Raw genomic sequence first — 16,280 nt, forward strand, 5'->3', positions numbered from 1 at the left:
TTGACATGTTTGTGTCATATAGTTCCTGCAGATCTTTCAGGTGCGCTTTTATGCTGTGACTCTCCTGTTCTGCAACATCTCAAAGGTGTTCCATCAGATCCGGTGACTGGGAAGACCACTGAAGAACACTGAACTCACTGTCTCATTAATGAAAACAGTTTGAGATGACTTTTGCTTTGTGACATGGTGCATCATCACACCAGAGGTAGCCATTCAGAGATTGTTCATAAAGGGATGCACAAGGTCAGCATCCATGCTCTATTAGGCTGTGGCATTCAAGCAATGATTGATTGGTATTAACGAGCCCAAAGTGTGGCAAGAAAACATTCCCCATGTGGCTACACCTCCTCCACCAGCCTGCACTGCTGACACAAGGCAGGTTGGGTTCATGGATTCATACGGTTACTTAAATACTGACCCTCCCATCTGCCTCAGCAGAAATCGAGATGCATCAGTCTATGTCTTTCGAGTCTTCAGCCGTCTAGTTTTGGTGAGTCTGTGCCAAACGCAGCCACAGCTTTCTGTACTTGGTCGACAGAAGTGGAACCCTGCTGTTGTAGCCCATCCGCCTAAAAGTTTGATGTGTTGTAGTTTCTGAGATGCTTTCTGGCCATTCGCTGTTGACCATATTGTGTGTGAAGATCCCAGAAGATATGCAGGTATAGAAACACTCAAACCATCACATTTATTCCCCATTCTGATGGTCGATATGGTGCTTGTGGTGATGGTGTTTATCATCACCATCCATCCATCCATGCATGCATCATCTTCCGCTTGTCCGGGGTTCGGGTCGTGGGGGCAGCATCTTAAGCAATGAGGCCCAGACCTCCCTTTCCCCAGCCACTTCCACTAGCTCCCCGGGGGGAATTCCGAGGCGCTCCCAGGCCAGCTGGGCAATGTAGTCACGCCAGCGTGTCCTGGGTCTTCCCCGGGGTCTCCTCCCGGGTGGACTTGCCTGTGACACCTCCCGAGGGAGGCGTCCAGGAGGCATCCTAACCAGATGCCCGAGCCACCTCAGCTGGCTCCTCTCGACGTGTATCATCACTGTCCAAAGAAAAAGAAGTCTCTCCCTTTTTTTCTCTATTTTTACTTTTCTGCATCATTATATTGTTGCCACCTCTGGAGAGACTCTCTGGCCATGACTGGCCCGATTGGCTCATTCCAGCTCCTGCTCCTCCTTGGCTCCGCCCCTCCATCAATACAGACTTGCTGTTAGTTTATGTACTTATTTACAACCCCTACATATCACTGCTGTCCAAAGAAAAACGTGTCCCGTGTTCTGTCGATTCTTATGTTTCTACATCACTTAAACACAGCAGCTGTCCTTTACACTGTCTAAAGAACCCAATAGAAATGCACCAGAATTACTTGGAATAAAGTCTCTTTACATTGACTTACATTAAAAGTAAAGAACTTTTTGCCTTCTTGTGTGAAGTTACTATTTTGGAGATTTTTTTTATTATTATTATTTTTTTTACAATATATTAGTGTGAATTCTAGTGGGGGAGTTATAAATGAAAGTGAAACAGTGAAAATCTGAAATTAATTCAGTAAATAAACAGTAATTGTGAATTTAAATGTACAGAAGTGTGTTCTCAGTAGAGGATGTGTCACCGTATTTTCAGAAAAACAACAAAACATGTCATTTGATCAGGGAGGGCCAAACGGTTGCATATGACTCATTATTATTATTATTATTACTATTTGTTTTTTTACAATAAGATAAAATAAAGAATGCTGAATGCAACCAAAATCATTGTGAACAAATATAAAAAGAGAATGTGCGAGAAATAAAAAAATAAACTGACAAAATCACCAAAACACAAACACATTGTTAGGTGCTTCAGTTCCACTATATGGAAAATAAATATTTCTGTATCAGGTGATTAGTGCAGAGCTTCTGTTTTAACTCTCGGGGGCAGTCGTGGGCTGGAGGTCAGGGAACCGGCCCTGTGACTGGAAGGTTGCCAGTTCAATCCCCAGGGCTGACAGTCCATGACTGAGGTGTCCTTGAGCAAGACACCTAACCCCCAACTGCTCCCCGGGTGCCGTGGATTGGGCTGCCCACCACTCCGGGCAAGTGTGCTCACTGCCCCCTAGTGTGTGTGTCTATTCACTAGTGTGTATGTGGTGTTTCACTTCACGGATGGGTTAAATATGGAGGTGGGATTAATAAAGTATCACAACTTATTTTTGACAGGAAATTACACACGACACCAAGAGATTCCGCTTCGGCCTCCCTTCCTCTGTTCATGTGCTTGGTCTTCCAGTCGGTATGAACCCTTGCCCACACCCTTATCTCAGACACAGTACCACTGCGTTTATGGCCATTTTGCAATCTCCTCTCTTTCCACAGGTCAGCATGTGTACCTGTCTGCTAGAGTCAATGGGAGTTTAGTGATCCGGGCCTACACTCCGGTCTCCAGTGACGAGAACCAGGGCTTTGTGGACCTTGTAGTGAAAGTGAGAAACTGCGTCATCTGTCAGTTACAGCTTGTTTTTAATCTGCGCTTATTCATTTCTGTTTTATTTAAAGTAACCTGCTATAAACAAGGTTTCTCTGTATTCTACACTGTCTAACATCTCAAGTGTTTAAAACCGGCGTTAGTGGAGGAGAAGGCTTGTTCTGCAGCTGCAGCGGTCATTGCTGCTACTGCCCAGAGGACAATTTGGACATGAGAAAACTGAAAACAAGTGTGAACAGCCTCTCTTAAGTGCGCTTTAAAGATGATGCAATGTTTTCACTACAAAACATTTGTGAGCCACAATATAGAATTCATTGAACTCCTAGAAGTAAGTTGAACAAAAATATAATCCGTCTCATTTTCTGTTATTAATTAAAGTTTATTCAACTCAGCTTAGTATCTAAGTTAAAGCACACACCCTGAAATAAAAACATTTTTATATAGTTAAGTTGGCTTGACAGGGCCTATGTACTGTCCTGCATTGTATTATTCTGTGCTTTTTTTGTACCATTTTCATGGGTCACAGTTTTTTTGCGCAGCATTTGTTGTTTGTTTTTCCCCATAGGAAATGAATGGTGGAACATTGACAAAATTGAAATTTGACAAATGCCCCTCATAGACATTACATAGAGACTAACATACATACTAGCAGCACCTTAGCAACCACCTGAGATTCCACAGTAATGTCCTATTAACACACTAGCAACCACCTGGGATACCATAGCACTGGCCTTGTAGCAACCTTAACAGCCACCTGGGATACCATACCAATGGCCTAGTAACACCTTAACAACCACCTGGGATACTATTGCAATGACCTAATAACAACCTTAACAACCACCTGGGATACCATACCAATGGCCTAGTAACACCTTAACAACCACCTGGGATACTATTGCAATGACCTAATAACAACCTTAACAACCACCTGGAACACCATGCCAGTGACCTAGTAACACCTTAACAACCACCTGGGATACTATTGCAATGACCTAATAACAACCTTTACAACCACCTGGGATACCGTAACAATGGCCTAGTAACACCTTAACAACCACCTGGGATACCATACCAATGGCCTAGTAACACCTTAACAACCACCTGGGATACCATACCAATGGCCTCGTAATAACCTTAAGAACCACTCTACCAATAGGCTAGCAACACCTGAGCAACCACTGAGGATTTCATAGTAAAGGTTTTGCCAGGGCAGTTCAAAGTTAATGAGAAACCTGAAAACAACTGCGCAGTTTATCAAGGATTAAAGGTACATAATTACATAATGATGATGATGCAATGCTTGGATTTAAAAAGGTTAGGAAGCTAGTTGCCTTACAGTTTGGAGTTAATATTAACTTCTAATAGTTAAAAAAAGTTAAAAGTTAACAGAACAACAATCCGTGTTTCAACACACGTTTACTGAGCTCAGTATTTTAAGGTAACCAGCTTACTTTCTTTCTAAAGCTGGAACATTACATACTTTTACAGTGTTACTGTAACTCACTACTACAGGCCTACTTAAGTATCATTTTTGGAAGACGTGCTTTAGTTGAGCATTATTAAAATTAAACTAGGTCTTTTTCTACTCTCTGCTTCCCTCGGAATGACGTACACTGTCTGTACTTCTTCTCACCAGGTCTATTACAAAAACACCCACCCAAACTTCCCTGAGGGCGGCAAGATGTCCCAGTACCTGAACGACATGAAGATTGGCGACAGCATTGACTTCCGAGGGCCAAACGGCCTGCTGGTGTACAACGGAAACGGTAAGACAGCTCAGATCAGTAAGTGAAGAACCGGGAATGATCTTTCTTTTAAAGACGAGCATATTTATACTGCAAAACGACTTCACAGCAAGGCAGTACTATACTTAACCAATAGAGGGCAGCGTGTATTAACGTTTGAAACAGTAATGATCCCTAATTGCAGTATATTTCATAATAAGGTCACCGTGATGTGCTGGGAATTGCTTTATATTGTGTGTTAAATGCCTTTAATGTGTTCTGAAACCTTCTGAAAGGTCAGTTTGCTATTCGGCCTGATAAAAAGTCTGATGCCAGGGTGCGGAGGTTCAGAAACGTGGGTATGATCGCAGGTGGCACAGGTGAATACAAACAAATGAAATATCCATGTATACTCATTCAGGAACTGTCTGTTGGCATTCACGCCCTCCATCATGTGTCCTGTTGCAGGCGTTACTCCAATGTTGCAGCTAATCCGCTGTATAACAGCAGATCCTACAGATAACACCAAGTGCTCCCTGATTTTCGCCAACCAAGTAAGTTATACTTGAAATGACATCATAGTACAGATCTACTATAATATACTATGTCTATAGCTGGACAGTAAACTTACGGTAACACCCTCAGGGACATCATATGACAGGCCGGTGTTTTAAATGACCACCGTTATTTCAGTATTTTAAAAAAAAGGCTATATTTACAGACATTAAACTCTATTCACAGACCGAGAAGGATATTTTGCTAAGGAAGGAGCTCGATGAGGTTCTGAGGAACCACCCTGATAAACTCAACCTGTGGTACACACTGGACAAGCCTCCACAAGGTAACATGCTTTGTCCTTTTAAGGGCCCATATCATGAAAAACTGAACGTTGCTCATTTTGCTTCTCAACAAAAAAGTTTGGTAAATGTCAGAAACTTGTAAAACTTACTATTTCCTCCGCAGTCCATGGAGGCTTGGCTGCACAAACAGCTGTTTTGAGTTCATTGTTTTTGTGAGGTCAAAAAAACCAAAGCATTTCAGAACATATCTACTTATGTCCAGCTATACAGCGGTTTAGCCACGTCCACCCACACTCGAGTGCTTCAGCCCGCAAGGCAGCCAATCAGAACAGCGCTCATTTACATATATCAGTCTCAAATGCACGGTCCCAAACGTTGAAAAATAGTCATTTAAAAACGAATTGGGCTTGTTTTTGATGCATAAAACAGCATCATACAAATGTTATAAGTGGGCTTGTTAATGCACACAATGTAAGGAGTTTTATTCTGGACCACATTTGTTGGTCCGTTTGTCAAAAAGTGTTTATACAGTGTAAAGGGCAGCAGGAATTTTCTAAAGCTGTGAAAAAGCAATTCAATGTTTTGATATAATAGTGACTATAGAAGTTGTGCTGTATTTGTGTTTGGTATAATGTGATGTGTTGTGTAATCAGTATTGCTTTTGGCGAAATATTTCATAAAACTGTCTATGATCACATGATGTTCCTTGTGCAGATTCTTAGTCAGACAACTCTCCTCTTTCAACAGGCTGGAAATACAGCGCAGGATTCATTGACGCTGCAATGATAAAAGAGCACCTGCCCCCTCCAGCCAGTGACGTGCTGATTGTGCTGTGTGGCCCGCCCCCCATGATCCAGAATGCCTGCCTGCCTAACCTCACGAAGCTGGGCTACAAAGAAGAGAACATTTTTGCATATTAAGGCCATCAGATGTGTTTATATAAAGCACAAGTGTGATGTCTGATACACTTTGCTAAATTTAAAAAGTCTTCAAAGCAGAATGTTTTGTGCTGGAGATCTTATTGTCGATACTGTTGAGCACATACCCTGAAACGAAAACATTTGGTATAATTACGCTGGTTTGACAGAGCCAGTTAAATTTGCTTTTCTTATTGTTCTACATTTTTAACTGTTTTCAAGGGAAGCAGTTTTTACACAGCATTCATTCAAACACTTTTTTCCCCCATCAGAAATAAATGGCACAGCAACACCTTAACAACCACCTGGGATACCATAGTAATGGCTCAGGAACACCTTAGCAACCGCCTAAGATAACAAACCAATGCAATGACCTAGTGACACCTTAGCAGCAACATAAGATACTATACCAATGGCCTAGCAACCACCTGGGATAACACAGCAAAGGCCTAGCAACACCTTACCAACCATCAGAGATACCTTAGCAATGGCCTAGAAACATCTTGGCAACCACTTGGGATACCATAGCAATGGCCCAGTAGCACCTTAGCAACCACCTGGGATACCATAGCAATGGCTTAGCAAGATCCTAGCAACCACCTGGGATACCAATGGCCTAGTAGCACCTTAGCAACCGCCTGGGATACCATATCAATGGCTTAAACACCCTACAAACCACCTGGGATTTTGTCAAGCCAGCTTAACTTTGTGAAGTGTGTTCAGAAACTTTCCCGTCGTCTAGTTTTGGCTGATTTTCAGTACAAATCACTTTGCCAGCCTTGATCTTTACAGTTTAAAGATTTTGCGTTCTTAATATCATACATGCTATCGCTATTATAGAGGCTTCAGAGACGAAACAACACGAAAGCGGTCCGCACAAAATACTATTTATTTTCTTTCATCTCGCTCCCACACAATCACAGTTCAACAAAATGAACGTTTGTTATCTTTATCAGCAGCTTTTCATTTCAAAATACGGCTTAACAGTAAGTGAAAAGTGTAAGGCGAGACACTACAGGTCAACAGGGTCACGTTTTAAAAACAACCTTACTGACGTGGCCAGTCGATTACTGATAATTGCACAAGTGCTTTGCGTAAGTTTCCTAAAAAAACCCAACATTTAGATATGCAAAATTAAATCTGCATACATTTGCATAATTTTAAAAGCCAAAAATGGATATTAGAGTTAATGTGTATTTCATTGTGACTTCATAAAAAGAATTTTACAGAATTTCTAATTTTATTGTTTAATCAGGAAAACACTGCACTGTTATTATAAAATGTTCTGCAGGTCATTGTGTAAAATCGAGCAGCACAAATCCTGCTATTAGTAATATTTTGGTCATTTCTTCTGTAATATCTTTCGGAATATGGTTAACAGTTAGTATGTAAAATTTTACAAATTTTATAAATTTAGAAAAAACATGCACTATGAGCTGTTATTCTAAGAGCAATGCAGTTAGACAAGAGTGAAGATGAATTGACAAAATGTTGAAATAAACATATTTCTGTGGAGCTTTGACATTTTTTGCATATGGTTTAAGAGAAGACACCGTATGGATGCAACTAATCCAAAGATTGGAAGTAAGATTGACGGTACCAAAATCATAATTTCTGCCTGTACCGTCTTGCCTTTAACGTGGAATTCCACAGAACCTCTCCATGATTCGATGGTTGAGATGTAAACAAAGTCATTCATAGTGGTTTAATCTGAAAAGATTTATTCCATTGTATGGAAACTTATTACAGACTCAATGGTTTAAGTTTTACGCTCGGCCGTGCGACGAAGCGAGGATGGGCCTCATCGGGCAATTAGGGCAGTTTGAGAGGGGTGCGCTGTAGGGCTGGAAGCCGGGATGGTCTTATTGGCCGGTCATGCGGATATTACCATGGTGTGCTGTTGGACGTAGTGGGTAGAAGGTGGCATGCACCAGTGACATGAAGGGTCTGCGAGAGGGAGAACCGACGGATTGTCCGACGTGCAGAGTGACTCAACAGCCACGATTTGGGGCATTCAGCGAGCAGTGATGCCCTCTAGGAGTCATCCCATTAGGGCCAGCTCTACTGGCAGACGGCCGCACGACACAGAACTACATGCACACAGACCGTTACGACGACTGCCCTTAACACCACGTCAACGTCGCTAAAGACTGCGATGGTGTCGTGCCAGACTGTAGTTACTCAGATTGGCAGTGGGTCACCCTCAGTGTCTAGTCCCGCCTGGCCTGGCGTTGTGGTGTGGGGTGCAATTTCGTATGACACCAGATCAGTTTGGTCTTCATTACAGGCACTTTGGCAGCCCAACGTTACGTTAATGAGGTCCTGCAACCAGCAGCCCTTCCTCTTCCTAATGCACACTGCTATCCCAACAGGATGACGCTCGTCCGCATACTGCTGCCATCTCAGGACCTTGCCTTTCGAATAGCATTACAATCTGACACTTTCTTCTGGGTGCAGCTATTTTTTTTGATGATGAGTGCACATTTTAATAAGGAAGCTCTTAGAAGCTTCAGACGTCTGGTTCCCATCACCACCACTGTGAACAACTCTGGCCGAGTAAGCTTCTTCGTAACAGAGCACGCTAAAAACACTCCGACTGACTTTGTTTTGTTGTTTAATGATTGATTTATGTGGAAATCAATATCACTGCTGTCAGAATAAAACAGTTTCTCGATTTTTGACATTTTGAAGATTGTGGAAATAACAGCTGCACCTTTATAACGTGCCGAAATTTTATGTTGAAAGGACGAATAGAAAAGCTTCAAAATTGCATGAAAATAAATCCAATTTCATTAACTTCCTAAAGTTAAGAGCGTTTTTACTTCCCCTGTAAAGGTGCCGTTTTTGGAGGTACAGGGTTTTTTTTCCAAGAATAGTGATATGTTTATATATATATACAGTATATATGGCAGTGGCGACAAATAATTACTGACAAGGTATTATTTGCTGGTGTTGGTGCAAAAAATGATGCACAATACAGGATCCACTTGTGGAAACACATCTAGTTAGATGTTAATAAGAGTCTATTGCTAATACATGAATGCCAGAGAGTGACCACACAGTCTTTGCTTGCCATGAAGATGACCGAAGCAAACCAGGCTAAAATGATCCAGTCTAATAAACCATCGATTTGGCCACTAGATATTAATGTGAGTAGCTGTTGATTATGAGCATAAGAACATTAGGTGAACTTGACCAGCATGGTGAGTGGGTCATTATCCTTATTCAGCACTGCTTGCAACATTCCAGCTGGACTAGCTAAGTGTCTGGCCCCTCTGAAGAAATTCTCTATAAATGCCTGGTCAATTCGAACACACCTCCCAACAGCCACGTGTAGATTGTTGCTCAAAAGCCCGTAGATGTTTGCCGGGTCATTCTTGTGGCCAAAGAAGAGGAAAAGAGCAAAGCAGGTCCTTCCAATTGCAGAGCAGAACTCCACCATTCTCTCAGCTCGAGTTTTCTCACTGGGCTCCATGCCAGCCATATGCAAGATCTCCATGTAGGCATCCGAGGAACGTTCCTCAACGTTCTCCTTCATTTTCTCTGGAGGATGCAGGACCTGAACGACGATTTGGATTCTAGGGTTTTTGCTGGGCAGGTCCAGCAGTGCCCAGACCCAATCTGCCCCCAGGATGACCCTCTGCTCCTGGGTCATGACCGTGCAGTTGAAAGTATTTGCAAGGTTTATCTGGTTGCTGCGCTGGATGTAAGTCATGAGGAAGATCTCGCAGAGGGCTGCAGGACTTGGCTGGAACTTGTTTTCTGGGTCGGAGAAGAGAAGGTATTCAAGGGTCCTGGATGTGGCCACACGAATGCAGTCACTAAACAGAGATGTGGCTGAAGCATAACTGGAACTTGACCACAGGCATCTGAATATCTTGGATTTAGCTTTGGCTTGGTTCTCCATTTGGTTCATCTTGGTTGGTCCTGGTTACAGAGTTGTTTCTCTAATGCACTATAAAATATAAAGAATGATTTTACTCAAGAAAACTCACAGCATTTAAAGTGCTGTCCATAACCATCCTATACATACTTCAGTTACCCTGCTTACTGAAACCTCATCCTTTGGTATCTATATATTAAATGACTAAAGGAGTTCACTGACCGTATAGCTGCACTCTGTAGTTCTACAGTTACAGACTGTAGTCCATCTGTTTCTCTGATACTCTGTTACCCTGTTCTTCAGTGGTCAGGACCCCCATGGACCCTCACAGAGCAGGTACTGTTTGGGTGGTGGGTCATTCTCAGCACTGCAGTGACACTGACGTGGTGGTGGTGTGTTAGTGTGTGTTGTGCTGGTCTGAGTGGATCAGACACAGCAGTGCTGCTAGAGTTTTTAAACACCTCAGTGTCACTGCTGGACTGAGAATAGTCCACCAACCAAAAATATCCAGCCAACAGTGTCCTGTGGGCAGCGTCCTGTGACCACTGATGAAGGACCAGAGGATGACCAACACAAACTGTGCAGCAGCAGATGAGCTGTCGTCTCTGACTTACATCTAGGTGGACTGACGAGGTAGGAGTGTCTAATAGAGTGGACAGTGTTTAAAAACTCCAGCGGCACTGCTGTGTCTGATCCACTCGGACCAGCACAACACACAAACACACCACCACCCCGTCAGTGTTACTGCAGTGCTGAGAATGACCCACCACCCAAACAGCACCTGCTCTGTGGGGGCTGTAAATTTGCTGTGTTAGGTAATTGTGTTAAGTGCAAGCTTTAACCAGACATTTCCTCAAAATGTGTCAAGCTGTTAAACAGGAATTCCACCAATTTTTCTAAATTTTTGCATAATTCCGTTGTGATGACGTAAACAAATTCATTCAGAGTGGTTTCATGTAAAATGGCTCATTGCAGAGAAACCATGATTTCAGCAACACAACCAGCTGTTGGTAACACTTTCTATAAATATGAATGTGTTTATTGATGCTTACAAACATAACATGTTATGACATGGCATAAACATGGCTATTAATATTTATAAAAATGCATTACACATTATAGCCATGCTTATTATGCATTATGAATTGTTAACATAATGCATTATAAGTAGTGTTCATAACACATTATAAGAGCTCATAAGCTGTATTAGTCCGCTCTGAGTAAAGTGGAGCGTGCTGGACTAAAGCCTCCTCCAGGGTTCAGACTGAGGCTTCAAGTTGAAGAATTTACTGAAGGATTTACTGAAACATTAAAACACAATAAAACTCATTACAGGCTTCAAATGTCAGAGTTTAAACTAGAGCAACATCAGAGTTTCACCCAATGTGGGAAAGTCAATGTTCACCACTGTTAATGTTCACCACTGTTAATGTTCACCACCGTTAATGTACACCACCGTTAATGTGCACCACCGTTAATGTGCACCACCGTTAATGTGCACCACCGTTAATGTGCACCACTGTTAATGTGCACCACTGTTAATGTGCACCACCGTTAGCCTGGCACTAACTTAACACTGCATACCCATATGTAACCCAATATTACACTGTTTGGAGCATCTGAATATTCAGTACTGAAGCCCTGAAGATGCAGCCCTAACAGCACCAGTGCTATGAAATTAAATATTGGAAATTCCAGAGCGTAAACAGACTTTGCATTTCTCTCCAAGCTGACTTCCTCCAAGGACTGACTTCTTTGGCACTGACAGTATAACATGTCATTAACACTACCTCTAATGCATTACATTAACAATTTCATAATGTATAATCAACATGGCTATAGGGTGTAATTCAGTGGAATATAATGCCTTATGAATGCATTATAACATGTTATAAATATGTTTATAGATGCTTACAAACTTAATATTCATAGAAAGTGTTACCGAGCTGTTTTATTTACTAGCCAAAGTTTTTGTATGTAGTGATGATAAATGGTAAAATAATGGAAAATCTGGGGAAAAAAATTTCTTTGGAGACTATTTGCCATACAATGCTGTGCATGCACTGCTCTGCCATGGAGGGATCAAAATGAATTAACAAGACATTTTAGGACAAATCTTTATTGCATGCTATCATAAAACAAAGTCTCAGGCATCAGGCAGCGTATTTATAACCATTTTCTGTGCAGGAGCTTTTAGAGGCATTGAACTCTTCAGACGTCTGGTTCCTATAGCACTGCTGTGAACAATCCTAACTCAGTAAGTTTCTCTACAACGGAGCGTTTCAGGGAAAACCACCCGGAATTACTGTTTACAGCTTAACTACGTATTTATGTAGAAATTTTGAGAAAAATGTGGAGTTCAACTTTGAGTAATTTGACACAGTATGATGTACTATATTAAAAAATGGATAAAGGAACGTTGCATAGCTAAAACAGCAGTAGCAGATGTACATAAGCCGGATGTTGAGCATTCTTACAGAATCAGGACGACACACATGGTGCTGGAAAGTTTAGAATTTTCTATATTGCCGCATGAATTTGATCTAAAACTTTGTCAGATTTTTGCACAAGTCATAATAGTAGATACGATTTTTAATCTCAATTAACCTCTTTAAACACTTCTAAAATGCACTCGGTCATGTTCTCCATAACGTTCATATTCCATGAGCTCCATTCAGAAGCTGGGCGTCGTGTGAGGCTGTAGCTCTTCTCTCCAGTCTAATAGACGGTGACGTCATTTTAAACCCTTATAATAAAAGAAACTGAACTCAGTTTGTTTTTCTACTGAAAGTCGACCCGTTTTTCCCCAAATCTGGGCTCTAAACTATAAACAGACGGCGTCTCTTCAGTGATCTGCTCTGGAAACATCACTTTTAGAGAACAACACAAAGAGCGGTGGAGATTTTTGGCTCTCAGCAGTAAATTGTGAGCTGTAGTGACATGTGGAGAACATAAAACACACATTCTGTTAATTTGAGGGGAGATTTTACAAAAAATAAATAAAAATGTATGTTTATTTCATGTGGTTACTGAATAATTTGCCTATGATTTGGCCATGTGAATTCAGATGGAAAAACCTAAATATGCCCACGAGCATAAGAGGTTATTTACTGATGAAAATGAATTCATGCAGAAATTCACAAGGGTTCACTAAGGTTCAAGCACCACTGTACAGTGCCACAAACCACATAAGCGAGACTGTATAGGATTACAGAACAACACACAGTTTAAGGCAGAGCCGTAATAATTTAGACATGCAGTTTGCCGGCTAGTGGCGTCCATCACTTCTTACCTACGTAACTCCAGGGCCAAAATGCCTTGTGCAAAAATCAAGTACACTGCAGTGCTACTCACCAGTATCAGTCTTTCCTTGGCGTTGGGGGAAAGAGAAACTCCGGCCGGCTCACTCTTCTCCTCTCTGGACTCCTATCAAAATATGTGTGCTTTACAGTAGTAAACACAACCCTGGACCCTCCCAAAAGCAAAGCATGTCCATCTCCTGTGTGGGAGTGTCCTCTGGAGATGAGTGGGAGAGTTTACCTTTGGCTCATCCTTCTCATCCTTTATGACCCTTAAGCTGCCTGTCCAACTTTAAGTCCATTTTCGTGTTTTAAACAAAAACAGCAAACCTGGGGTGTGCCTGCTTCAGGTAATGCAGCGCTTTAAGTATTACGCAGGTTTACTTAGTCACTGTGCTCGCAAATAAGCACCAGTTATAAATACGTTGCATACCTTTAGTAGTAAAATGATGGTGTGTAGATCTATGCACCTTTTTTTGGTAGTACTTTTGTGTTTGCATGGTCAGTGAAGGATTACTAGCTCCACTAGTAATAAATACAGTACTTATTAAAGTAAACTTAAGAGCTTTTTACTGGTCTCTCCACCACTGATAGGTACAAAAACATGTACAAACTGTAAAAAGCATCAGTCCATAAAATAATCAAATAATATCTATACAGGGGAAGCAATTACTAACGGATTTACTTGCTTGTTGGAATTGATAGAAGTGAGGTATTTCATCATTCATATTAATAAAGCCTGGCCCAGCTGTGAGATGATGTGCCAGCCAGATTGCTGAACCCAGGACAAAAATGCACCTTGTTTATGAAAATAAACACATTAGAGCTTGTTTTCTGTTCAAAGTCTACTCTAAAATTCTAAAACTACCTTTCGTCACATCATAAATGGCAAATATTCCTAAAAAAATAAGCCTGCTGCAGTTAAACACTTCACCCCACATTAAACATGAACAGGACGAGGCAATGCGGTTGCCAGATCCATCAGATTTGTGCTTGAGCTCTGCAGGGAGGGTGTCCGAGTCTCTGGGCCTTACAGTCTCTCCGCTGGGTGTGAGGGTGTGCTGGGTTAGGCTCAGGGAGTTGCTAGCGGTTGTTCGGGGTTGCTAGCGGTGTTAGCTCGCTCACACTATGGCGGTGTGGCTGCGTCTCATTCCCCTCAGCAGCTCGTCTCGGCTCAGTAAGTGCTGGAGGCGAGAGGGGAAGGCGAGGCCCAGTGTTAGCAGACTTACAGAAGTGGATAAGAGCGTCTGCTAAATGCTGTAAAACGTTAGCACACACACACACACACACACACACACACACACACACACACTGAGAACAAGCGAGGTCGAGTCGTAGGCCTGTCATGAAATTTTACTGCCATAAACGATTGGGCTGCCCACCGTTCCGGGCAAGTGTGCTCACTGCCCCCTAGTGTGTGTGTGGTCACTAGAGTGTATGTGGTGTTTCACTGCACAGATGGGTTAAATGCGGAGGTGAAATTTCCCTGTTCTGGGACTAATAAGGGTCTCTTAAACTTAATCGGCCCCTCCTGGTTATCCATGTGCTTATGTTTTGGTCTTCCATGTGCTTTTGTTTATCTTCCCTGTCCGGCCCCCTTGTTTTCAGGCTCTGCCCCTGATTGTAACCACCTATGTTTCCCACCTGTGTCCTGTCATCCCTTGTTATCCCTGTTGTATTTAAGCCCTGTGTTTTTCCTAGTTGTTGGTTGGTCTTTGTATGTACTGTATGAGGAGTGTATTGTTTGGAATTTGTGTTTGTTTTGTTATGCCTGTCCCTCCTGCTCTCCGTGTTGGCTATACCACCCTGGACTGTTATGACCATGACCCCGGATTTGCCCGTAATAAATCTTGTTTCTCTTCGCATCTGCCTCTTCTTCAAAGCTCCACAATGTAACTAGGAAATTAGTGTATATATATATATATATATATATACACACATACATACACACACTTTTAACTATGTTTACACAATACACACACACACACACACACACACACACATATATATATATATATATATATATATATATATATATATATATATATATATATATATATATATATATATATATATATATATATATACACACACACACACACACAATGTAAAGCCTTTGTTTTAATTACAGTTAACCATTTCACATCAATCCCCTCTGAACGACTTCGTTTACATCTCAAGATTAAATTGCACTAAAATTTTGGAAAAATCGGTGAAATCCCCCTTTAACATAACACACCTGTGGGATCCAGTTGCTGTGAGGAGAGAGAAGCCACGTCGAGCACGATTTGTTAGCCCTCTTAGTCTTAGTGGGTTAATTTAGTGACCACACAGAGTAGGGTTACTTTAGAAGTTTAGCCCAATAGGCAACAAATGAACTCCGTTAGGGCAATTAATGAGGCTGAGAGCGGAGCAGGCGGGAGAGGGGCACTTACTGTGAGGTGGTTAATGCCTTCTGATAAAGCTTCTATCTGCATCACGGCTCCTTTAGTGATCAGCATCTGGAAAGTCAAGCCATTCGTCAAACAATTAAAGCTATAAAACCCGTCATCAGAACTGTTTAAAGGGCATACAGGGTGAGTTATTACTGCTTAAGCTCGAGCAATGGAGAGTCTCATTAACTCAGGCAATGAATGAAAGCAAAAACGATGTCATCTAGAAATCCAAATGTACCTGGAGATGGAAGCCCCTCCCCTAAAGATGCATGATGCTCCTTGCCCAGCATGCACTTCTCCACCTTGGGTAAAATGGGCTTTTGGGGATCCGTTGGTAAGAGCAGGTTAGTGAATGAGGCTTGTTAATCATGCACGTCAAGCAATATCTTCCTAGTGTTCTTCAGTAACGACAATAACCGAGTCCACTTCTCAATAAAGGGGGTCATAGTCTACATTTCTAGAGTCCACTTAAAACATCTGCCTCTAAAAGCTCCCTCACAGAAAGTCATTACATAAAATGATTCCAAATAATCTGATTTCCAAGTTAAATGATGACTAAAACGTTTCACGACCGTATAAACTTTCTCATTTTCACTTTTTGGGCTAAAAGCTCTTCCAGTCTTGGTGGAGGGGTACCTGCACGGTTTTGTGAGGTAAAATAGTACCTAAAGAAATTTTATTTTTGCATGTACTACTGTTTTATCACCATTAGCATTACATATAAAACTCCGAAGACGTGTGTAGGTTCACTGGTGGT

The 16,280-nt window shown here is 41.8% G+C and overlaps 2 protein-coding genes across 5 annotated transcripts in view; one reads left to right on the forward strand and one right to left on the reverse strand.

Moving 5' to 3' along the window:
- LOC108410568 (NADH-cytochrome b5 reductase 2) overlaps positions 1-5,989 on the forward strand; it is an 8,977-nt gene extending 2,988 nt beyond the window's left edge. For both annotated transcript variants that reach the window (XM_017681710.2, XM_037540705.1), the window contains exons 3-9: positions 2,201-2,273; positions 2,357-2,463; positions 4,102-4,231; positions 4,486-4,569; positions 4,658-4,743; positions 4,931-5,030; positions 5,737-5,989. In XM_017681710.2, the coding sequence (XP_017537199.1) occupies positions 2,201-2,273; positions 2,357-2,463; positions 4,102-4,231; positions 4,486-4,569; positions 4,658-4,743; positions 4,931-5,030; positions 5,737-5,909 (753 nt within the window). In that variant the 3' untranslated portion in view covers positions 5,910-5,989. The remainder of the gene's footprint in view (positions 1-2,200; positions 2,274-2,356; positions 2,464-4,101; positions 4,232-4,485; positions 4,570-4,657; positions 4,744-4,930; positions 5,031-5,736) is intronic.
- The window catches only part of LOC108410563 (liprin-beta-2-like), a 156,019-nt gene that overhangs the window by 5,612 nt on the left and 134,127 nt on the right, over positions 1-16,280 (reverse strand). The window contains exons 2-4 of one of the 3 annotated variants that reach the window (XM_037540702.1): positions 15,524-15,589; positions 13,144-13,215; positions 8,334-9,861 (exon numbers count right to left, since the gene is read on the reverse strand). In XM_037540702.1, the coding sequence (XP_037396599.1) occupies positions 9,088-9,822 (735 nt within the window). In that variant the 5' untranslated portion in view covers positions 9,823-9,861; positions 13,144-13,215; positions 15,524-15,589 and the 3' untranslated portion in view covers positions 8,334-9,087. Of the gene's footprint in view, positions 1-8,333; positions 9,862-13,143; positions 13,216-15,523; positions 15,590-16,280 lie in introns of those variants that run through there. The other 2 variants (XM_037540701.1, XM_037540700.1) reach the window with 2 other exon arrangements.

The sequence above is a fragment of the Pygocentrus nattereri genome, chromosome 8 (genome assembly GCF_015220715.1).
Source record: "Pygocentrus nattereri isolate fPygNat1 chromosome 8, fPygNat1.pri, whole genome shotgun sequence".
Classification (NCBI taxonomy): Eukaryota; Metazoa; Chordata; class Actinopteri; order Characiformes; family Serrasalmidae; genus Pygocentrus; species Pygocentrus nattereri.